General features: G+C 48.6%; 1 protein-coding gene across 1 annotated transcript in view; it reads left to right on the top strand.

Moving 5' to 3' along the window:
* Nucleotides 1-22,419, top strand: part of LOC142582527 (organic cation/carnitine transporter 2-like) — a 35,518-nt gene that overhangs the window by 11,524 nt on the left and 1,575 nt on the right. The window contains exons 5-10 of the mRNA XM_075692354.1: nucleotides 882-1,036; nucleotides 8,660-8,828; nucleotides 9,689-9,815; nucleotides 10,548-10,648; nucleotides 13,182-13,396; nucleotides 20,064-20,245. Of these exons, the coding sequence (XP_075548469.1) occupies nucleotides 882-1,036; nucleotides 8,660-8,828; nucleotides 9,689-9,815; nucleotides 10,548-10,648; nucleotides 13,182-13,396; nucleotides 20,064-20,245 (949 nt within the window). The remainder of the gene's footprint in view (nucleotides 1-881; nucleotides 1,037-8,659; nucleotides 8,829-9,688; nucleotides 9,816-10,547; nucleotides 10,649-13,181; nucleotides 13,397-20,063; nucleotides 20,246-22,419) is intronic.

Genomic DNA, 22,419 nt, shown 5'->3' with positions numbered 1-22,419 from the left:
GTGCCCAGATGCATCAAATTTCTGTTACGTAAAGCTCGCATGGTCGACTTTGGTGGCCGTTAATTGTAATGGCGATCGGCGGGAGAGGAACCTAATACCAGATGCAACAGTCCGAGTCGGTGACTCTGTGTTGCGTGAGAGTAATAATGTGGATCTAAATCGTGCTGTGCATGCAATTCTAAGCAAACGACGTCACGGCAGTGCCTCAAAAGGCTCACATATCTGTATATAGCTGAACTGATTTTCCCGATTTACTTTTTACAATGTGATACAAGAGGTAACTGTGTATTGGAGGCGATCCAGCACTCGTGCCATTTAAAAATATATATAAACTTGTTTTTCACTTTCCTCTGCATATGCTTGCATATGCGTTTTCGTAGGTTTGCAGCACAAAGTACCTAGTAGCAAAACAAAAATAAATAACAATAAGTAAAAAAAACCGACAGTGAGCTTTGTCAAATAAACAGCAAGAAGGGGCCTCACATGACAGCCCGCAACCCGTACAACTCCTCATTTAAGTCACCGCTACGCGTAGCTGCTCATTTTCTCCGTATTGTACATACGCAGTATCGTATACTGTCGATCTGATATGCGGGCTTTCAGCAAAAAGCATGTCCCTTACGTTCGTGTCATCCGGACGCTTTACCGAGTGTGTTGATTGTAACTTTTCGCTTCAAAGAAAAAAGGCAGGTATTGTTTCTTTCTGGGCTTTTCGAACTCTGTCGAAAACTTCAAGATTGATTGATTGGTCGATCGTTGCTGAGGACACACAAGTGACTCTCTGCAGCGCGCAGCTTGTATCATGTGCAGTTGCTGTAAATGGCTTTACGTGACAAGAGCAGTTTTTCTTTTCCAACCGTGAACGTACTTCTGTGATGCAGGGTTGGCCGTGTTCCGGTGATCGCCGCTGTGAACTTGCTGTGTGGGGTAGCCGGCCTGTACACTTTCTTCACGACGGGCTTCGTGCACTTCCTCGTCAGTCGAGTATGCTTAGGTCTCGTCATGCTTACCCTCAGCATCACACCTTTCGTGCTCGGTGAGCGCTATGCCGTTTATACTGTCACTAATCAATTTTTAACGAATGTCTTAAAGGTAAAAGCTATTCTGATCCTTTGGTTTGTTTGCGAATTCACGGTCACTCACAATATCCAAGATATTGTCCTTGTCTTTGTCCCTTATTCGGGGCTGTAATTATACCCTGTTGTCATTTAGTTCAATTTGTTCGTTTGATTATAGAGCTTAAAATTCCGCAGATCTGTATTCATGGAATAAGAAGTTTGGGTAAAGTAAAATTAATGCAGAAACTCCTCTGGGAGTTGTCTACGTGTGCGGAGGCATTGTGTCACTCATCCCCACGCAGCCCCATGTCATTATCAATGCCATGAAACTTGATCAAGCCGATACTGACGACAGCGCATTAGCGACACAAACGGGTGCCGATGGCGGTTCAAGGAGCATCGATGACGCAAAGCAAAGTGCTGCAGGTGGCGGCACCAGGTGCGCTGATGGCGTTCCGATGATTACAAGCCGTTATCGCTCTTACGCGCTTTATCCATCCGCGCCGAACCATTACGCACCGTAACCGAACGTACTCAGGCGGCGGCTTCGTGTGGCACCGCCGCGCGGGCCGCACCTCGAAAGCGATCTGCGATGCCGACATGCAGTGCCGACCACTCCTAGCTTCGCGCGCTGCGAAAGTGGCAGAGTGAGGCGTGTGCTGAGAGCTCCGTGAACGCTGTATTCCGCGGTGTTCTCCCCGCTTCGTTGGCGTTGAAGCGAGAGCGAGCGCAAAGGCGAATGCGCGCGCTGCTGCGGACGCTATACTCGAAAGCGGTCGTCTTACGGGGCGGACGGAACGGTTTTCTCGTTTGGTAAGCACAGAAATGCTTAAGCATTTAAAATTACTTATTTGACAGCTTGGTTTAAGAGAAGAGAGTAAATATTAGTTCGAGTGATTATGTTGCTAACAAATCAGTTGTAGAAATAAAACATGCGCGCTTTTAGACGTGTCGGCGAGATTGGACGATAATGTACTCCGAGATCTCTGAAGCATTGTTGCAAGTTGTTGCCTTCCGTTAAGCCTATATGAACATCAAGCCTTGACAACGGACGTTTACCCACTCCCATGCGTGGACGCATATGTCGGGCTCTACTTTCTCCACAGCACATCTAATACACTTCCACACTGCTGGTTTGGCTGTGCTCTTATGAGCGTAAGCATGAACTCGATATGCAGTAGGCGCGCCCTCTAAGCCTTGGTGTCACACTTGCCTCTATAACGCACTGCCGCTGAGTGTGCTGAGGTTTGTAAGGTTACGATGAACCTATCGAGACGACGGTCACCAGGTTCCGAAAGACATTGGTTACTGGTAACATGGCGTTAACTGATTAGGAATGAACGAGGTATTAATCCTGTGTCCGATGGAAATATGTGTTTATGGGATCTGCTTTTGCACTGGGTCATATTATTTGAGATAAATCAATTTACGAGTGACCTGGAAAGAATCTTCAATGGATGTGTCATCAGATGATTACTTCCAAAGGCCCAACAGTCAAACAGCCTGGATCTAACCCTATCTCTTATCGTTCATTCTTCTATAATGGCCCAAGATTGCCGAACTAACCATGCTGCAATAACATTACGAGTCTTGGCGCAACGGCTTCGTTCCATGTGAATGTAAATGCAGTCGCTTAGTTTCACTCCTTAAAAATGGTAAATAACCATTAGATTTGTCATCGTAACGCCTCATCGCACTGGCCAGTTGCATTGAAAAAATAATGGAAACAATTCTTTTGGCGCGCCTGGAATTCTACCTGGAAAATTGCAACGTGTACGTAGATGACATGGCTGTCTTCCGGTGTGGACGCTCATCCATAGATAATGACGACGGTGTGAGCGGTCGCATGTTGCCTCGGCTCCTGCATTTTTCATTTTTGTGCCTACCCAATCGCTTCAAGAGCCTGATTTCCTGCCTGGACCTATGTGAGTGTTATCGGCACTTCTTGACAGTTCCTTTAGCAACTCCGACGTCCCTTACGCGAGCCGCAGCCCTTTTTAGGGCTCTCGGCTGACCGTCTCGCTGCTGGGCCTAGCTCCGCCTAGCATGGGCGCAGGAACGGAACGCGATGGCGCGCGCACCTGGCGCGAGATCCACAATAACCTCTCGAAACAGCGTCAGTATCCTTCGCCACCAGCATACCCCACAGTGGCTCATAGGACTCAATCAAGAGCAGAACCGAAGCCCCCGCCGCTGCCGCCCAGCGATTATAAAATCATCCTAAGAGTTCGTGGGGGCCTCAACTGCGCTGGAATCCATGCATGCATCCTCAGACAAGTCATCCTCAAGGCTGCCGGGCTCCCTATCACCGACCGCACCAGTTCTGACCAAATTCGTGTCAACACCATCAACAATACCGTTCTAATCAGCACACCAGACATGGGACGTGCAGATCTCTACCACAACATCCAGAGTCTGCAATTCAATGGTAACCCTTACGAAGTCGCCACCCATGTGGCCGATCCCATCGATACCTGCAGAGGATGCATTCACTTGCCCCCAGATTACTCAGAAGATGACATCGCCTCAACCCTCCGCAGATGCAACCCAACATTGATTATTGGGGGTGCACGACGCCTGGGCAATACTGAAACCATCATGGTCATATTCCAAGGCAAAATCATCCCTTTCTACGTCAACTACGACGGCTGTTCACTTCGATGCCGCCCCTTCAGGCAGAAGGTAGAAGCCTGCACCCGATGCCGCGGGATTGGTCATCGCCAGGACGTCTGCACTAATGCCACGGACACACTCTGCCCCAAGTGTGGAATGAAAGACGCACCCATGGACCACGAATGTGACTCGATATGTGTTGTGTGCAACGGAAACCATCAAACCGGCTCCTCACTGTGCAAACAAAGGTTCAAACCGCGCCCTAAACGTCCCAGGCACAAACAAGACACTTCACCCACCAACCGAACTCCCAGTCTCGACCGCACTCGCGACTCAAGCCGGCGAAGAAGTCGGAGCAAAAGCAAGGACCGCGGGCCTGGCTATGCAACCCAAGACGTCGCCTGGCCAGCTCTATCATCAAGCCCTACTCTCGCCAACTCCTCGCGCAACCCACCCCAGGTAAGCTGGACTAAGGTAGCCTCTTCCAGCTGCTCCTCAAACCAGACTGCTAATAATGAATCCCTCCTTGAAGAAAATGCAATTCTAAAAGCCGAAATTCAAAGACTTAAATTAGAACTCCAATCTCGTCACCCCTCTACTTCAACCTCTGAAGCCCCTCTCTCTAACACGACCCTTTCGACTCATCATCCATCAGCCCTACCTGAAACCTCTTCACACCGCCCCATGGACACTAGCCCCTCCACTGAACGGGAACCGCCTCACCCTCCCCCCAGCAAACGTAAAACTCCGAGCACTCCGCGATCAGAGGACACCCTAGACGAGACAATCTTATATTATAACGACAGACTAACCGCTTTGGAGACTAAATTCCATAATATACTCACTGCAATTGAAAAAATCAATACAGATTACACAGCCAGGAATGAAAAGCTAGACAAATTTATTGAATTCGTACAAGCACACATCCAACAAACTACAAGTTGGATAGCTGGAGTCACCGCGAATCATCCTAACATAGTTGCACCTGCTCGATCCGCCTCCCCACCAGCTCCGCTTAACAATGGCCAATAACCCGACCCGCTCCGAGTTTGAAGTGTGGCAGTGGAACTGTAGGGGGTTTCGAAAAAAGAAAGCACACCTCCAGCAGTTTCTAGCCTCCTCTTCTAATCTCCCAGCTGTCATTGCGCTTCAGGAAACTCACGGACTAATCAGCTTCCCAGGTTATAATGTCTATCAGAACAATAAGGTCTCCCGGCCAGATACGGCAATTCTTATGCAAAAGCACCTCACTGCCAATCACTCCCAATTCGACAGCGTCGATATAGAGCACGATTTTCTAGAAATTATTCCTCGCAAAAATAATGCACCTGGCCTTTACATTCTCAATATCTATAGTCGTCCACAAGACAAACATCACCGCTTTGACTCCCTTTTCGCTCAAGCTATTGCCGCTGCCACCCACCACCCCCTCCTAATCCTTGGAGATTTCAACGCACCCAACCATTTGTGGGGTCACTCCGTTTCTACTCCTAAGGGCAGAGCCCTATGGATCCACATACAAGACCACAGACTCACATTACATAACGACATCGATGCACCAACCAGGCTAGGCAATAGCGTAGCTAAGGACACCTCCCCTGATCTTACGCTTACACACAGAATCCAACACGTCACATGGCACAACTCAATAGTTAACCTCGGTAGCGACCATTACATCATTACCATCACACTACAATTCAAACACAAACCCTTTGCACCCAAACGCCTCAGCCTTACCAATTGGGACAATTTTCGAGAGACCCGTCAGATATCAGCTCCCACAAACATTCAAGACATTTCAGAATGGGTTCAGCAACTACACGCAGACGCCCAGACGCACACTACCACTCTGCCCCCCGAAACCGCTCTCACTACGGTTGATTCCAAGCTTCTACACATGTGGGAAGCCAAACAGTCTCTTCTCAAACGGTGGAAGAGGCAACGGTTCAACCGAAAACTAAGACTCAGAATTGCCAAATTAGACCTCCAGATCCAGGAGTACGCCACACAACTGGCCTGCCAGCAGTGGGGCCAGGTATGTGAAAGCATGCATGACAACCTCGATAACAAGCGCACATGGCAACTCTTGCGACACTTATTAGACCCTACCACATCGCGCACACACCACAACCATAGCATAAACAAACTGCTACATGCACACAAAAACAATCTCAACGGATTCTTCGACGACCTCCGCCATAAACATCTGCCTCCCGCTCAGAACTATGACATGCCAAAATATACTGGCGAACCCAACGACCTACTTAGCGCCGCTATCACGGAAGCAGAGGTTCGCCATGCCCTCGCCACCCTGCGCACAATGTCAGCACCAGGCCCCGACCTTATTAACAATAAAATACTCCGCAATCTAGACGACAACTCTGTCACAGCCATCACGGCATACTTCAATCACTGCTTTGACACTGGCACCCTCCCTAGTTCGTGGAAAGATGCCAGGGTAATTTTTATCCCAAAGCCAAACAAACCCCTCAACACTTCTAATCTCAGGCCTATATCACTAACCTCTTGTCTAGGTAAAACACTCGAACACGTCATCCTCAACCGACTCAGTAAATACATGGAGGACAACAATCTTTATCCATCAGAAATGGTAGGTTTTCGAAAATCTCTATCATGCCAAGATATCATGCTTCGAATGAAGCATGATATCATTACACCCAATAGCAGTCTAGATACGCAAGCAATTCTCAGTCTGGACCTCCACGGCGCCTTCAATAACGTTTCACATTCCGCCATCCTCCGAGAGCTTAATCTCATTGGGGTTGGCGGAAAGACATATGACTACATATGTACCTTCTTATCCAACCGTACCGCAACGATACACATAGGCACAGAGCAATCCCTTTCATACGCTTTAGGTAGCTACGGCACGCCCCAAGGCTCAGTGCTGTCCCCTTTTCTTTTTAATCTTTCTATGATGCCGATGGCGCAAGCATTGCGGTCTATTCCCGATCTCAAGTTTTCACTCTACGCCGATGACATCACTCTTTGGACGACTGGCGGCTCCGACGGAAAGATTCAAGACACTCTACAGGCCGCAGCAGACGCCGTCGTGGCTCATGCCGGGGCTATGAATCTCACATGCACCCCTCAAAAATCCGAGCTGCTACTTCTGCCATCCCACCGGGGGACCGGAAAACACATGTCTAGCATAGAGGTAATCCTAAACCACATCCCCGTTACTAGAGTGGACAGGCTCCGGGTGCTCGGTTTACACATTCAAAGCAACCGGCTCAACACATATACTCTACATACACTCCAGACCACAGTCGATCACACCCTGCGTCTTCTAGGGCGAGTCTCCAATAAACATGGCGGACTAAAGGAGGCCGAACTTCTCCGCTTGATTCAGGCCTTCGTTATCAGTAAGATTACATTCGCAACACCATATCTACATTTCCTTAAATCAGAATCAGATAAAATCGACACTCTTTTACGCAAAATATATAAATTCGCTCTCGGAGTCCCCATACGTACCTCCACTGAAAGGCTAATGCTTACTGGAACTTTCAACACACTTTCTGAACTCACAGAAGCCCACCTCACATCCCAATATAGCAGACTTTCTAACACCGCAACAGGTCGACACATTCTACAAACTCTTTCTATCACTCCGGCATCCATCATCAAGACTAAATACACCATTCCACATCACATACACGAGAACCTCTGCATCCCCCCACTTCCTAAAAACATGCACCCTGTGCATCACAAACAGCGCAGGAGGCAGCGAGCAAAGGCTCTCCAAAAACAATTCTCCACCTCTAAAGACGTGCTCTATGTTGATGCAGCCGAATATGGGAACAGAAATCATTATGCAATATCAGTCATTAACTCTCACGGGCAGGTCGCTGCGGCCGCCTCCATTCCTGGCTCTTCCTCGGAGGAGGCGGAGGAAGCGGCCATAGCCCTGGCCCTCACAATTCCAAATTCATCAGTTATCGTTAGCGACTCCAAAGCAGCCATACATAACTTCGGAGCGGGTAGGGTCTCTAAGCTAGCCCTTTCTCTCCTCTTGGCCCATCCTTTCAATCAAACTGTGGCATTAATTTGGACTCCCGCGCATGCGGGCCTTGCCGGAAACGAGGCGGCTCATGCCAGTGCCCGAGGATTTACAGTCCGGGCTCAGGCATCAGATGCGTCGGACCTCGCCACGGAGGAGGCGCCGTTCACAGCGCGGGATCGACTTATTACTTACCACGAAATCTGCACACACTACCGATTAGGCCGCTTAACCTTTCCGCCACTCATGGGCAAATCCCCGCGTAGGTGTGAAGTTCTGTGGCGACAGCTGCAGACTCGCACCTTTCCGTCCCCTTACCTCCTCCACCGCATTCATCCCGCCATTTACCTTTCTCCCTCTTGTAAATTCTGTGTATCTCCCAGAGCAGACTTAAACCATATCATGTGGGGGTGCCCTAAGCACCCCCTTCCCCCTTTCCTCAAGCAATTAATATCTAGTGAGGAGCAGTGGGAGGCTGCCTTGCGCAGCTCCAGGCCCGATCTTCAGGAGGCCATCCTGGAGTGGGCTGAGAGGATAAAGGAGGCCTACTTCAAGTAGTTCCTCCCCCCACCCTCTATTCCATTGCCCCCTTCCCTTTAATGAGGGATAAATAAAGTTTTTCATCATCATCATCATCATCATGTGACAGACATGTCATCAAGATAATGTCAGACATATGCGACAAGTTGCGTCAAGTTGTGACTCTGCACTGTATGACGTAGAATGTATCAGTGGGACGTTGACATTCTGTAACATTAGATAACGCCTTCGCAGGCTGTGTTATACAGCGCCCACAGAAACAGTTCTGAATTGGGCGTATTTATTTTTATTTTCGTATTCTTTTTCTCTCATCTATCTCATCGCTTTCCCCCTCCCCGGTACAAGGTAGCCAAGCGGAGATGTTTTCTGGTTAACCTCCCTATATTTTCTTGTCTTTCTCTCTCTCTCTCTTCAATAACCGCAGTGGTGGAGTTCGTGGCCCCCAAGCGTCGTATGATGGTGCTGACCGGCTTTCAGCTGTCCTACCCGATTGTTGGCGCGGCGTTTCCATGGTTGGCCGTTCTTCTCTTTCACTGGCGTACTATGACAGTTGCCTCGGCTGCTGCGCCCCTTTTCGCCATGGTTTGTTGCCTGTAAGCTTGCATATTTCTGAATCCACGTTTTATTGCAGGCTGGCTTTCGAAGAAACGCAAATGAACAGTTTAAAGAAGCGACAGTCTCAATCGGCTACAGAACTTTGAGGTCTTGGAGCGCCAACTCTGATCTTTGCTCATAGACGCCACCTGCGAAGAGGTGCAGCAGAGTTTCATTCCGGGTACATCTTACCTGCGGGCAGCTGTTAAACTGCATTAAACTGCGTTGTTAGAACCTGGAAATAAACTTTGGAATGTAGTTCCTTACTGCAGCTAACTTTCAGATCATCTTGCGATTTTAATGTAATCTTGTGGGATTGCGACAATGATGACGAGACTGAATGCACCCGACATCGTTCCGCGGACGATGACTCTCGAGTTACTCCAGGCGAACTCAGAACTTCCACTTCACTGCGGTTTTGCTCTCATGGAGTTTGAAGAGCTTGAATTCTGGCGAGAAAGGCCTCACTGCCAAGCTCAAGGTTAAGTGCCCGTGCAGTGAAAACGCTACCACGACCAAAGGCAACGTATTCCATGAATAGGATGAAATCATAAGTTGCCTCTTGAAACATTTTTTATTTACTAAGGAAAGTGATACTCAGTTATGGCTGCACAGACTTCACGAGTTTACCATACCTGAAAAGTTTTTAGGCGACACAGCCATTACAGGTTTTTTACGCTACTCTATACTAGCGGCGTCAATTTTGTCCTCCCTTTGCCGTTACGTGGGGCTCCGAATGCCCCGACAATAATGAAATTCCCTTACATATGAACAGGACTCTGTTTTGTTGTTGTTGTTGTCTCAAAACAACAAACCTATTTCACATAAGACCTTCCAGCACGTCGTCTTCTCCTCGCAGATTCCTACCCGAATCCATACGCTGGCTAGTGTCCCAAGGCAAACAGGATCGAGCCAAGAAAATCGTTCTCATGGTTGCTAAGGTCAATGGTAAGGTTCTGTCAGAAGAATTCCTGCAAAAATTTCAGGTACGTGAGCTCTGTCTATCCTGAGTATAGATTGTAAGTTTCGAGTTGTATGCTTTAAGAGGAATAACCTGTCTTTATTCTTATGTCCGGCACAAAGCCGGCACCTTGTGTACTTAATCGCAATAAAGTGTCTGTTGGGCCAAAAAAGTGCTGTAGCATCACGCTGATATAAACAAAAGATTAACGTGCAAGAGTTCCTGCAAACTTAAGGAGCCGCAAGATATGAGACATTATTTGTCATAGGTGGGGATACGTCAGAGTTGTTTGCTCGAAGTTCCTCATCCGATGTACCATTTTTTCCAGAGGAAACCCGATGGTACCTTTGTTTCACATTAGTCAACGTAACATTCTTATAATTTGTTTCTTTCGCAATTTCGTTGTACATACATGCATACCTGAAAACACTGAAAACTCTACGCACCTTTCCATCTCCTAAGCAGATCGGATAGAGAAAGAGATAGAGAACAACTTTATCAGATTCGAAAGTAGGGGGACATCGCAAAATTGGCGGAACATAAGACGAAGAAAGGAAGAACGCAGTGCTGACTTACAACTGATTTTTTAAATTTTTTGACACGTGGCCACACATATAGCTTGAGAGCCGAGTCCGTCAATTTTGCTCTGTTCTCCTACTTTCGCACCATGAACCAACTAGCGTAAGCCACAACTTTAACAAGCTTTATGAGGTACTTTCAGATAGTCATCCGAATTGCTTACTTTCTTTGTTTGCAGTTCTCGGATTTGCAGCAAACGGACAAGAGCAAGCATTCCGTGATGGAAATGTTGAAGACCAGCAACCTTCGCAAAAACTTCATCCTCACCCTGGCCTGCTGGTAAGTAGTAACGACATCTGCGACGCGTCGACAGCTACGTCAACTGTGCGCGTGGACACAGCTGCTACGAAAAAGTGAGGAAGAGGGAGAACATTCATTATGACAGAAAAGCCGAGAGGTCGGCCTGAATCGAAGATCTGACTCGACACGCAGCACTGGAGAAGGAAAATGGGCGTGAAAAGAGAAAGACAGAAAAGTGTTGGCGACGGTAAATCCTCTGTGATTACATAGGTGACATGTGCTCGACAGCTGAGGTTGCCAACCGTTGCAAATTTAGCTGTACAGCCACGACTTCTGAATAATTGTCCGGAGTTCCGACTTGACCCTGTATAGACGGCCAAATGTCCCGACTGCTGCTTTTTTTTTCCTACTGAAAAACAATCAATAAATCAAATTTCCTTTATATAACGTGCGACAGCTCGCTTGCACACTGTTCTTTTTTGACTGCTGTTGCATTGCCATGAACGTAAACGCGATTTCGATTTTGTCGTAGTTATAGTTCTGTTGTAGACCCTAACCGTTCGCAATGCCTGTACCTTTATGGGTAGCTGGGTCATCAGGCAAGTATACTGCACCTCGTTTTAAATCGCGACACAGTAAGAATGAAAAACAATTATGAAAATTCCTTAGACGTACAGATTGCGGGCTCCTGACAATGACATGGTCGGTCGTTGCCAGCCACCTACTTCCTGTTCTCCAACCGCCCTTGGTCCCACCTGTACCCACACGAGAGTTGGCAACCTTATCACCACCAGTGGGGCTTCAGCTCTTGGAGAATTTCCTAAATTTCTTAAAACCAATTTCTTAAAAAGATATCTATAAATGTAACCGGGTGATTATACAATGAGAAAAGCAGATTTAGGAGCCTGTAATGATTCGGTGAGGACTTAGGCAGGGGTGTGCATTGTCACCTCTGTTGTTTATGCTGTACCTACAAGGATTAGAGGCCAAAATGCAGCAAAGCGGACTCGGCTTCAACCTATCATTTTTGAGGCAAGAAAAATTGTTTGAGCAGTCATTACCAGGACTAATGTATGCGGATGATATTGTATTAATGGCTGACAATACAGAAGATCTGCAGGGATTGATGGACATATGCGGTACAGAAGGAGACCATATTAGGCTTGAAGTTTAGCAAAGAAAAATCTGCAGTCATGATTTTTAATGATAACATTTGCGACAAGCATAGGACAAAGGAGGCCACACTTGAGATAGTTGATAAGTACAAGTACCTTGGGTTGTGGATAAATAGTGGAATTGAGTATCTGACAGAGTACGAAAAATATGTAACTACTAAAGTTAACAGAAGTGCAGCGAATATGAAGAGTAGGACACTGTGGAACAACAATAAGTAAGAGGTGGTACGAGGGATATAGAAGGGGGTAATGGTTTCGGGCGTGACTTTTGCCAATGCCGTTCTATGTATGAGAGCAGAGACCCGGGCACAGTCGGAAACTAGGCAACGGAGTGTGGGTAGGCTCGCTCTGGGAGCACATGGCAAGACACCAAATCTTGGAGCGCAGGGGGATCTGGGATGGTCTTCTTTCCAGGGCAGAGAGGCTAGTAGCAAGATAGCATTTGAGGAGCGATTGAGAAAAATGGGAGAAATGTGGTGGGCTAGGAAGGTTTTCAGTTACTTATACACGAGGAATGTTGACACAAGGTGGAGGAAGCGAACTAGAAGATTGTCAAGCAAATACTTGCACAGCAGTGGGCGGACAGGTAACGAATCATCTGTCAAGAAAAAGGTTAAAGAGACAGAGAAGGGTAGGTGGAAAACAGAGATGCAAACCAAATTAGCATTAGAGACATACAGGACGTTCAAGCACGAAATATACAATGAAAATATTTACGATAACTCTAAGTGAAGCTCATTGTTGTTTGAGGCCAGGACAGGTGTACTGCGGACTAAAACGTGCCGTAAAACGTAAACGGACTAAAACGTAAACGTCCGTCCGTCCGTCCGTCCGTCCATCCATCCATCCGTCCATCCATCCATCCATCCATCCATCCATCCATCCATCCATCCATCCATCCATCCATCCATCCATCCATCCATCCATCCATCCATCCATCCATCCATCCATCCATCCATCCACCCATCCAATCTCCGTCGTTTATGGAGATACAGAATACCATGACCCATAAGTATACGTGCAGACTTAGCTCGCGCTACGTTGCAAGACTGCGGCCATGAAGGTGCACATACTTATTTGTATTTTAAGATCTTATTGGACGAAATGATCATATGTATGATTTCACATGAATGCCGTTGTGCTTCCTGCTACTCCAGGCATCTAATTTTCCGGCTATCATATAGTCGGGCTACAATTTCCGTGCAGGTAAATATTCATGGCCGCGGGAACAAAATACCTTTCAACAGAAGCATGAGAATTAGGCTATATATGAAGGTCTTAAGGAGGCGTAGTTGGCACTGTGCACAAGAAAAAGTATTACACCGTTACTTACAAAACAGTGAATTTTTGTTCTCGTTCCGTAAATAAAAGTTTTCTCTGTCCATCGATAATTGCAGGACCTTGGCCTGCCTGGTGTACACGGGAGGTCAGCTATATGCAGCCAATGCAAGCCAAGATCCGTTCGTCATGACCACCGCCGTGAATCTGGTGGATGTCGTATCAACGGTGACAGCTCTTCCTTTGGCTGATCGCTGGGGCCGCAGGCCGGTGATGATGACCGCCTGTATTGGCGCCGCGTTGGGTTACTTCTGCGCCGTTGCAGTACCTTGGGGTATGCACCACTATTATTTTAACGCCTTCCTTTTCCCGAGCATCGGTTACCCTGACGGCAGACATAACTTGGCGTATTGCTTTCAGTTGCGTGTCGCAGTCAGCCAGTTGTCATCCAGTCTTTGCAATATGATTTCGGTCACCTTAAAAAAATATAGATAAATAAATAAATAAATAAATAAATAAATAAATAAATAAATAAATAAATAAATAAATAAATAAATAAATAAATAAATCACTTCATTATTGTAAGATAAACTGCATTTATGGTGCTGAACAAAGAGCCCACGGGCGTGACTGTCTAAAGCTTGCACACATCATAGAAACTAGTATATCCAACAACCTACTGAGTTTAATGCGTAAGCATTACGAGCGTGCAAGTGAAAAAAATATGTCCGACAATTACGATGCACCTTCATGCGAAATTTGAGCGCAACTGTATTACGCGTTTTCATTTCGCGATGTTCTGATGCAAATAATTTGAGACCGAAATCAGTGCGCCGACTAACAGTGGGCCAATTCCGCCAGCGCCTTTGCAGAGGGAGGGGGAATTTGGGAACGTTGGCATGATGAACGGCATTGGAGCCAGCTGTGCAAGAAGACGACGACGACGAACGCGCGAGCAGTGGCACGAGCGCGTTCGCGCGGTTACACCGAGGGACGCCAACGCTCAACCCAGGAAAGGGCGCCTAAGACCTGCGCTCTAAAAAGTGTATTCTGTGCACTTAGAAGAGTGTGTTGTATATATATATATATATATATATATATATATATATATATATATATATATATATATATATATATATATATATATATATTGTCGCAGCCTAGTAGAAGACGGGAAAGCCGGCGTAGAGGACGTATGGAAGCACTTTAGCAGAGCAGTCAACGCGACGTCGTTGTCGTCTCTGTTTTTCCACTCGCGCGCTACTTCAGCGTCGTTCTCATCGCCTGGCACATACCCGCAGTGACCATATAGGATGTGGCATTTGCCCCCCCTTTGAAAAAAAAGGGCATCGTCCCGATGCACCAACGTCCGAAGGCTGTGCACAGACGGTGCAAAGTTGAGGTCATGAGGAAATGTATGGCTTCATACGAAGCACATGCACAACCTCGGGCAGATGCCGCCGGCGTTTGGAGCAGTTATGGCTGTCGGGGACAACTTCATAATTAACATCGCTGATGCGGCGCAGAACTGTGTACGGGCCGAAGTATCTTCGCAGGAGCTTTTCAGACAGCCCCCGCCGACGAATCGGAGTCCAGACCCACACCTGGTCACCGACGTTGTACGTGACGGGTCTGTGTCGAAGATTGTAGTGTCGGGCATCGTATTCCTGTTGTGCTTTGATTCGCAAACGCGCAAGCTGCCTGGCTTCCTCTGCGCGTTGCGTAAACTCCTCGGCACCAGTCTCGTCGTCACCGCACTCGTGCGGCAGCATTGCGTCCAACATGGTTGTCACTTCGCGTCCGTAAACAAGGCTGAAAGGCGTCACGCGTGTTGTCTCTTGGCGAGCCGTGTTATATGCAAATGTAACATATGGTAAAATCTCGTCCCAGTTCTTGTGGTCGACGTCGATGTACATACTCATCATGTCTGCCAGAGTCTTATTCAGACGTTCCGTCAGCCCATTGGTTTGGGGATGGTAAGCCGTGGTCTTGCGGTGAGTGGTACCACTTAGTCGCAACACGGTATCCAGAAGCGCAGCCGTGAACGCAGATCCTCTGTCTGTTATGACCACTGCGGGAGCGCCATGCCTTAGGACGACGGCTTCGACAAAAAATCGCGCTGCTTCGGCTGCTGTTCCACGTTGGATAGCACCTGTTTCGGCGTATCGCGTAAGATAATCCGTGACGACGATTATCCATCTATTTCCGGCAATAGACAGTGGAAACGGACCTAAAAGGTCCATGCCAATTTGTTCGAACGGCGCTTGCGGTATCTGAACAGGATGCAGCAGTCCAGCTGGCTTGCCGAGTAGGGCTTTGCGGCGCTGGCAATCCAGGCATGTCTGTGTGTAACGTTTCACGATCGACGCACGTCTCGGCCAATAGTACTTGAGCCTAATTCTTGCTAATGTCCGAGTGTAGCCCAAGTGACAAGCGGTCGGCTCGTTGTGACAGGCGTGTAGGACTTCGTCGCGAAGAGATGCGGGAATGACGAGTAGGTAGCTGCTGCCACTAGGTGAAAAGTTCTTTTTATACAGAACGTCGTGGCGCAAGCAGAATGAAGGCAGCCCTCTGGCGAATAACCTCGGCACGCTGTCTGTTCTTCCCTCTAAGTAATCAAAAAGAGGAACCAGTTCTGCGTCCTCGCGTTGGTGGCGTGAAAATGCGACAGTATCTAGCACGCCTAGAAAAGCCGTGTCATCATCGTCGTGCACTGCAGTCTGAACAGGAGACCGAGAAAGGCAGTCGGCATCGGTGTGTCGTTTCCCTGATTTGTAGACAACCATGAAGTCGAACTCTTGGAGACGAAGACTCCAGCGCGCTAGCCGACCAGCTGGATCTTTTAAATTAGTCTGCCAGCAAAGTGCATGATGATCACTGACAACGGTGAAACACCGACCATACAAATATGGCCGAAATTTCAGGACGGCCCACACCAGTGCGAGACATTCTTTTTCTGTCGTGGAGTAGTTTGCCTCCGTTCTTGATAGCGTCCTGCTGGCGTAAGCAATCACTCTTTCGGCGCCGTCCTGCCGCTGTACAAGCACTGCGCCGAGGCCGACATTACTAGCGTCGGTATGAAGAATCGTAGGAGCGTCGTCATCAAAGTGTGCGAGCACGGGAGGCGTCTGCAGGCGTTGCCGTAGGTCGTGAAATGCCCGTTGCTGGTCTTCACCCCATACGAAGGGGACATCTTCTCTGGTTAGATGCATTAATGGCCATGCGATGCGCGAAAAGTCCGCAATAAAGCGTCGGTAGTAGGCGCAAAGGCCCAGAAAACGTCGCACGGCCTTTTTATCTGATGGCGTTGGAAAATTAGCAACGGCAGAGGTTTTATCAGGGTCAGGTCGGACACCTTCACGACTGACAACGTGACCGAGAAATTGAAGTTCTTCAAAGCCAAAATGGCACTTTTCAGGTTTCAAGGTTAGACCAGCTGAGCGTATTGCTTCAAAGACCGTCTTTAGTCTCCGTAAGTGTTCCTCGAACGTGGCGGAGAAAACAATCACGTCGTCGAGGTACACCAAACAGGTTTGCCATTTGAGGCCTGAGAGTACCGTGTCCATTAGTCGCTGAAACGTTGCTGGCGCAGAACACAAACCGAAGGGGAGCACCTGAAATTCATAAAGTCCGTCGGGCGTCACAAATGCGGTCTTCTCACGGTCTCGCTCATCAACTTCTATTTGCCAGTAGCCGCTTTTCAAGTCCATCGACGAAAAGTAACGTGCGTTTCGTAGCCTGTCCAGTGAATCGTCGATACGCGGCAGCGGATAAACGTCTTTCTTTGTGATCTGGTTGAGTTTTCGGTAGTCGACGCAGAAGCGCAGGCTACCGTCCTTCTTTTTCACCAACACGACAGGCGATGCCCAAGGACTCTTAGATGGCCGAATAACCCCGTCCTCAAGCATCGTCTTCACTTGCGTTTGTATCGCCTCGCGCTCTTTCGGTGCCACACGGTAAGGATGCTGCCGAATTGGTCTGGCGTCGGCTTCGGTGACAATACGGTGCTTAGTGAGCGGTGTCTGGCTGACTCGTGACGTAGATGAAAAGCATTTCGTGAACTCATCGATGAGCTCAAGAAGGCTGTTACGTTCGACGGGTGACAAGGTGGGACTGATATCAACCACAGGGGCCGGCATGGCCACGGTGGCCGTCACGTGCTCCACTGAGAGGCAGTCTTGTATTGAGGTAAATTCGTCGAAGTACGCAACAGCCGTGCCTCTAACAATGTGTCGACGTTCCCTGGTAAAATTCGTCAGTAGGAGTTCAGCACGTCCGTCGTGTACGTTAATTACGGCCCTGGCGATGGAAACGCCTTGACTCAGTACCAGTGCGTCGATGTGTTCAGCGACACCAGTCCCGGTGTTCAAGTTGTCGCAGATAACAGGTACGAGGGCACAGCTTCGCGGCGGAAGCGTGACGTCGTCGTCGGCGATACGTAAGCGGGGTCGCTGGTGTTCCGCGGAGTCGACGTCGTCTGAGCTCGTAGAAAATGTGACGACGAGGTCACGGACATTAATCACTGCACCGTACTCTCTCAAGAAATCCATGCCCAATATAAGTTCCTTGCAGCACTCAAAGAGAATGACGAGGGTGGCGACGAAGGTTTCACCGGCGATTACTATCCTGGCTGTGCATTTTCCGATCGGCGTCATCAACTGGCCGCCGGCAGTTCTGATGTTGGGCCCGGTCCACGGCGTCTTCACTTTTCTCAACCTGTCGGCCAGCGTTTGACTTATTATCGAAAAATGCGAACCAGTATCGACGAGAGCGGCCACTTGGTGGCCGTCAATGAAAACGACAAGATCGGCGCTGACGGCATCGGTTACAGGGGGTGCGGCTGGAGACGTCGGAGTTTTAGAGTCGTCGGTCGTCGGTGATGGGGGCTCTTGGAAAGCTAGACGGTTTGCAACCTCACCCCCGGAGGTCGCTGCTTCTAGTTTCCCCGGCGTGGGCTAGGGGACCTGCCCCTAGAGGCGTCAGAAAAATCGCGACGGGTCGGTGGGGTATAACGAGCCGGAGAAGGGGAACGTGATCGAGGCGTCGCTGAACCTTTTGGCCGAAAGTTTGTAGAATTGTCGTCGCAGGTACGTGCAGCATCAAACACAGGGTAATTGCAGTTGGGAAACCGTGGATACCCGGCTGCGCGGTAGCGGCACGCGCGATGAACATGTCCAGCTTCGCCGCAATGAAAGCACAGCGGCCGGCGGTCAGCGGTGCGCCACAAATCGGTCTTTCGAAGCGGGTAGCCCACAGGGGATTCGCCGTAAGACCGAGGCGCAGCAATCGGCTGGTGGCGATACGGCATAGCTGGCGGCGGCTGTGACTGGCGAAAATATGGCGTCGGGGGTGGCGGTGCTGGCTGCGTCGTAGTGGTCGACGGTGTCAGCAGCATCGAAGTCGCGGGAGGTGGACGACAGACAGCTTCCGCGTAGGTTAGCCGTCGCGGCACCGCCTGCCGGTCGGAGGACGAAAAGGCCTGTCGAACTTCCTCCCGAACGATATCAGCGACAGAAGCCACCGCTGGTGCCATAGGAGAAATCCCGAGCTGCCGGATCTCCTCTCGCACAATCTCCCGGATGACTTCACGCAGAGACGTGCCGTAGCTCTCAGATAGAACTGAAGCATTCACCGGTGAGTTCGCGCGATCATATTGGCGGTACCGTTGCTTTAGTGCCCGTTCTATAGCGGTAGCCTCCTTGGTGAATTCGACCACTGTCGTCGGTGGATTCCTCACGAGTCCGGCAGACAGTTCCTCCTTTACTCCGCGCAAGAGATAGCGTAACTTCTTTTCTTCGGCCATCTCAGGGTCTGCTCTGCGGAAAAGGCGGGTCATATCTTCTGCATACATGGCTACGCTCTCGTTTGGTTTTTGAATACGGGATTCGAGTGGGCGCTGCGCAGTGTCTCTTCTGTCGGTACTAGTGAACGTGTCTAGCAGCTGGGTGCGGAAGGCATCCCATGTGGTCAAACTTCGCTCCCGGTTCACAAACCACGTCCGCGCGCTGTCTTGAAGCGCGAAGTAGACATTAGACAGCTTTTGCTGGGAGCCCCAGTCATTATAACTGGCGACACGCTCAAATTGGTCAAGCCAATGTTGGACATCTTCAAAAGCGTCGCCATGGAAGCTTTCTGGTATCTTAGGATTCTGCAGCGTCACCTGCGATGGAGTTGCAGTAGCCATGGCGGAAGTAGGTAGACGCGTTCCAGCGGGGTCCTGCAAAGGGTTGAACTCGGGCGTCAGGCCTAGCAGGCGGCGACTGTACCGGTGAACAGGAGTTTCGACGAACGAAGGTGATTCCGTTTTCGAGGTATGGCTCCGCGAAGGGGTGCCGAGCATGAGGCAATCCTACCCCGCACCTCCACCAGTGTCGCAGCCTAGTAGAAGACGGGAAAGCCGGCGTAGAGGACGTATGGAAGCACTTTAGCAGAGCCGTCAACGCGACGTCGTTGTCGTCTCTGTTTTTCCACTCGCGCGCTACTTCAGCGTCGTTCTCATCGCCTGGCACATACCCGCAGTGACCATATAGGATGTAGCAATATATATATATATATATATATATATATATATATATATATATATATATATATATATATATATATATATATATATATATATAATCATCGGGCGTTTTCGACGTATTGTCATCGTAACAGAATTTACGACGACGCGACTAAAAATTCCGTGGTGATTTAGCAGTAAATGCGAGAATAATGCGTTAGCCTATACGTCGCGTCTGTTGGAAGTTCCAGATCCATAATTTATTCTGCGTTCACAACAATGCAAAGTGTTGTTCACTTTGCATTGTTATTGTTTGCAAAGATTATTCACTGTAAGCGTGGCCTGCCGAAGGTTATACAGAAGTAATTCGTTAGAACTTTCCCAATTCGCGAGTATTGAAAACACCAGCCTTGCACCGCAGATGCACCCACATAGCTTTCAGCTTCATGAAAGTTCACGCTGCTCAGTGCGGACTCACCGCCAACTTGTCGTGTCGCAGACGCCGTCCTTTGCGCCACTGCGGTGTCCATGGTGGCCAGACTGGCACTGACCATGGCGTACGACGTGGCTTATCTGCACGCAGCTGAGGTGTATCCGACCGTGGTTCGGTCGCAGGCCATGGCCATCAGGCAGGCATGGGGCTCGGTCGGAAGGTTCCTCAGCTCGCAAGTCATGCAGCTGGTAAGTGCGGGCACTTTGCGCGTTTGATCCTAAACGGTCGCTCACAAGATTTGGGCATTTCAGTGATTCAAGCGCGGTGCGTAGATTACATGGTAGCGATCGTGTGCGCAAAGTATTGCACTGATGTACGTCATGTAGACAAAAACTGAAACAAAAGCCCATGGGCCTTTATCAGATGAATCAATATTCCTCGGCAGTGGAGATGACGTCAGAGCCATGGCGCTTCCGCGCCACAAACGTACCGCGTGTAGAGAAGAAATAGCCAGTAGCAGCGCTAGCAATCGGGGAATCCCTGTAAAACCCTGAGCGTGCTAAGCTTCCACAGGATATGTGGTGCGCAGCAAGACAGGAAGATAGAGCGATAGAAAAGTTGACGGTCACTTTAGCACACGTCATAGAGCATGTATGCGAAGGCCTGCGCGCTCTCGAGATAGTCACTAAATTACTTGAAATTCTCATTCGAATGAGTTGTTACTTCCTATTACGATTACGAGAAAGCGTTTGATTCTGTCGAAACCTCAGCAGTCATAGAGGCATTACGGAATCAGGGTGTAGACGAGCCGTATGTAAAAATACTGAAAGATATCTATAGCGGCTCCACAGCCACCGTAGTCCTCCATAAAGCAAGCAACAAAATCCCAATAAAGAAAGGCGTCAGGCAGGGAGATACGATATCTCCAATGCTATTCACAGCGTGTTTACAGGAGGTATTCAGAGACCTGGATTGGGAAGAATTGGGGATAAAAGTTAATGGAGAATACCTCAGTAACTTGCGATTCGCTGATGATATTGCCTTGCTTAGTAACTCAGGGGACCAATTGCAATGCATGCTCACTGACCTGGAGAGGCAAAGCAGAAGAGTGGGTCTAAAAATTAATCTGCAGAAAACTAAAGTAATGCTTAACAGTCTCGGAAGAGAACAGCAATTTGCAACAGGCAGCGAGGCACTGGAAGTCGTAAGGGAATACATCTACTTAGGGCAGGTAGTGACGGCGGATCCGGATCATGAGACAGAAATAATCAGAAGAATAAGAACGGGCTGGGGTGCGTTTGGCAGGCATTCTCAGATCATGAACAGCAGCTTGCCATTATCCCTCAAGAGAAAAGTATATAATAGCTGTGTCTTACCAGTACTCACCTACGGGGCAGAAACCTGGAGGCTTACGAAAAGGGTTCTACTCAAATTGAGGACGACGCAACGAGCTATGGAAAGAAGAATGATATAGGTGTAACGTTAAGGGATAAGAAAAGAGCAGATTGGGTGAGGGAACAAACGCGAGTTAATGACATCTTAGTTGAAATCAAGAAAAAGAAATGGGCATGGGCAGGACATGTAAGGAGGAGTGAAGATAACCGATGGTCATTTAGGGTTACGGACTGGATCCCAAGGGAAGGGAAGCGTAGCAGGGGGCGGCAGAAAGTAACGTGGGCGGATGAGATTAAGAAGTTTGCAGGCATGGCATGGCCACAATTAGTACATGACCGGGGTTGTTGGAGAAGTATGGGAGAGGCCTCTGCCCTGCAGTGGGCGTAACCACGCTGCTGCTGATGATGATTCTTTTATCCCATCAAAGGCCGTGGGTTCGAGTGCATTAATTAACCCTATATTAATTAACTGTGTCTGAACTTCGCCTTAACTAACACCAAAAGTCGTGGGTCCGACTTCCACTAAAGGTCGGGGGTTGGATTTGAGTGCCTTAATTAACTCTGTCGCAATGAGGTGTGCCTTAATTAACTTTGCCGTAATTAACATCAAAGGTCGTGGGTTCGACTCCCACCAAGTGTCCAAAACGGTAGTGTGCCTTCTGTGATTGTCGGAAATGTGGCAGTGAACACCCGCGATGATTGCTGAGGACACATGCAATATAGCCGCACTAGAATATTTAACTAAAAAATGTTTTTCACAAATCTTGACGCGCTTCACTTCACGAAGTGGAGCTGTGTATGGGATCGTATATCGTATAAGATCAACCGCAACCGCCAGTGCAAGGCACACCGGCTTATGACTAAGGCTAAAGCTCCAAATGACTGGTTGAATATTTTAAAGCAAAATAATTACCGCTTAAGTGTCCTTAAGCGAAGGAGTAACGCTTACTTGCTAGAAATATTCATAAATATGTATTGGTACTATTTTTCTTTCAAAGTTGTGGATGTAAGCGAAACTTCGTGGTATA

Source organism: Dermacentor variabilis, chromosome 5, assembly GCF_050947875.1.
Source record: "Dermacentor variabilis isolate Ectoservices chromosome 5, ASM5094787v1, whole genome shotgun sequence".
Lineage (NCBI taxonomy): Eukaryota > Metazoa > Arthropoda > Arachnida > Ixodida > Ixodidae > Dermacentor > Dermacentor variabilis.
Note: the sequence above shows the minus strand (reverse complement) of the source record. Positions and strands in the feature narration are given on the sequence as shown.